General features: G+C 42.1%; 1 protein-coding gene across 1 annotated transcript; it reads left to right on the forward strand.

The window, feature by feature from the left end:
* Nucleotides 1-291: 291 nt before the first annotated feature.
* On the forward strand, nucleotides 292-950 carry LOC306736110 (transcription factor HES-5-like; the record flags this gene model as incomplete). The annotated part of the gene is made up of 2 exons (XM_079217707.1): nucleotides 292-414; nucleotides 528-950. The coding sequence occupies 2 exons, from the start codon at nucleotides 292-294 to the stop codon at nucleotides 948-950; spliced, it is 546 nt and encodes a 181-aa protein (XP_079073833.1).
* Between the last annotated feature and the right edge of the window lie 519 nt (nucleotides 951-1469).

Consider the following 1469-nt stretch of genomic DNA (forward strand, 5'->3'; position numbering starts at 1 on the left):
TTTAGTTGCATATGAGTCATCACAGGATGAAAGTGAATCTTACACTTTGACTATTTAAAAAGTCGATGGTTCGCTGCACGTGTGCAATTCATTAAAGTCATTGATCCAGTCCTCCATCTGTTCCTCTGAGATCTGACTATTGTCCCATTCTATATGACCACTAAGCATGTGGCAGCTCAGCACTGCTTATTCTTTTTGACCAGCACTGGGATTGGTTAGAGACTGTGGGAAACTCCAACTAGACCAAGACCCACACATTCATATGGAGATGAGGGAGTATAAATAGGAGGGATGAAGCCAGCAGAGATCAGATTCTCTCTACAGAGACCTCTACAGCACAGAGATCCAGACATGGCACCTACAACCACTGCAGCAATGACCAATTCTCAGGAGCATCTGACTCTGACCCACAAGGTAAATTGAAGATTCAAGAAGATTTAAATGTTGTTGATGAGAAGTTGTCTTTCTTCATGCTAACTCTATCCTCCAGAATCAGTTTATTAATGACTTTGTTCCTCTTTCTGCAGATCAGAAAGCCTCTGGTGGAGAAGTTGCGCAGAGAGAGAATCAACAGCAGCATTGAGCAGCTCAAGTCTCTCCTGGATCCAGAGTTCCTCAAACAGCAGCCAGACTCCAAGCTGGAGAAAGCAGACATCCTGGAGATGACAGTTTGTGTCCTGAGACGACTGCAGCAGCAGAATCAAGCTGTGGACTCTGCAGCTGTTGGTCAGGGCTACTCCAGATGTGTCCAAGAGGTGACACACTTCCTGTCCAAGGAGCAGGTGAAGACACCGTCCAAGAGAAGACTGATACACCACTTCAACAAGCTGCAGTCTTCCTCTGATAAGAACCTGAGAGAGGCTGACTTCTCTCCTCTGAGCTCCACAGTCCAGACCAGCATCAGCAAAGAGAAGAGTCCAGTCAACAGCGCCCCCTGGAGGCCGTGGTAGATGCCTACAGACTGGAGCTACTAGCAGACAAACTGAGATGACCACATTGGTCAAAGATTACTGGAAGTGAATTCTTCTGAATTCTGAGATGTTATGAACTTGTTCTTCTGTTTGTACAGAAGGTTGTTTTTAGTTTCTGCTTTCTTTGTGGAAGATGACATTTCCTGAGGAAATAACATCAACTTTATCTTTCAAGTTAAGAAAGAGAACATCTTGTCATGCATGTTGCATGAAACAAATCTGATTGCATCAGCAATTATTATTATGCATCACTGTACTACATTTATTTGTGGATGGTAAAAGCTATGGATACATTAGTATCTTTTCATTCTTATTGATCATTTTGATCAGAAACTTTAACTCTTCTTTTTGACATGTGTTAAAGGACTTTAATGTCTCTGATTACTCCAAATTGATCTGTTGTTAGATCCAAATGTGGATCCCTTTTCTCTTAATGAGGTATTAATGACACAATTTTCCTGTGATACTTTTATTCCTGACATCATGTCATGTGTTGGT

Source organism: Taurulus bubalis, assembly GCF_910589615.1.
Source record: "Taurulus bubalis genome assembly, chromosome: 5".
NCBI lineage: Eukaryota > Metazoa > Chordata > Actinopteri > Perciformes > Cottidae > Taurulus > Taurulus bubalis.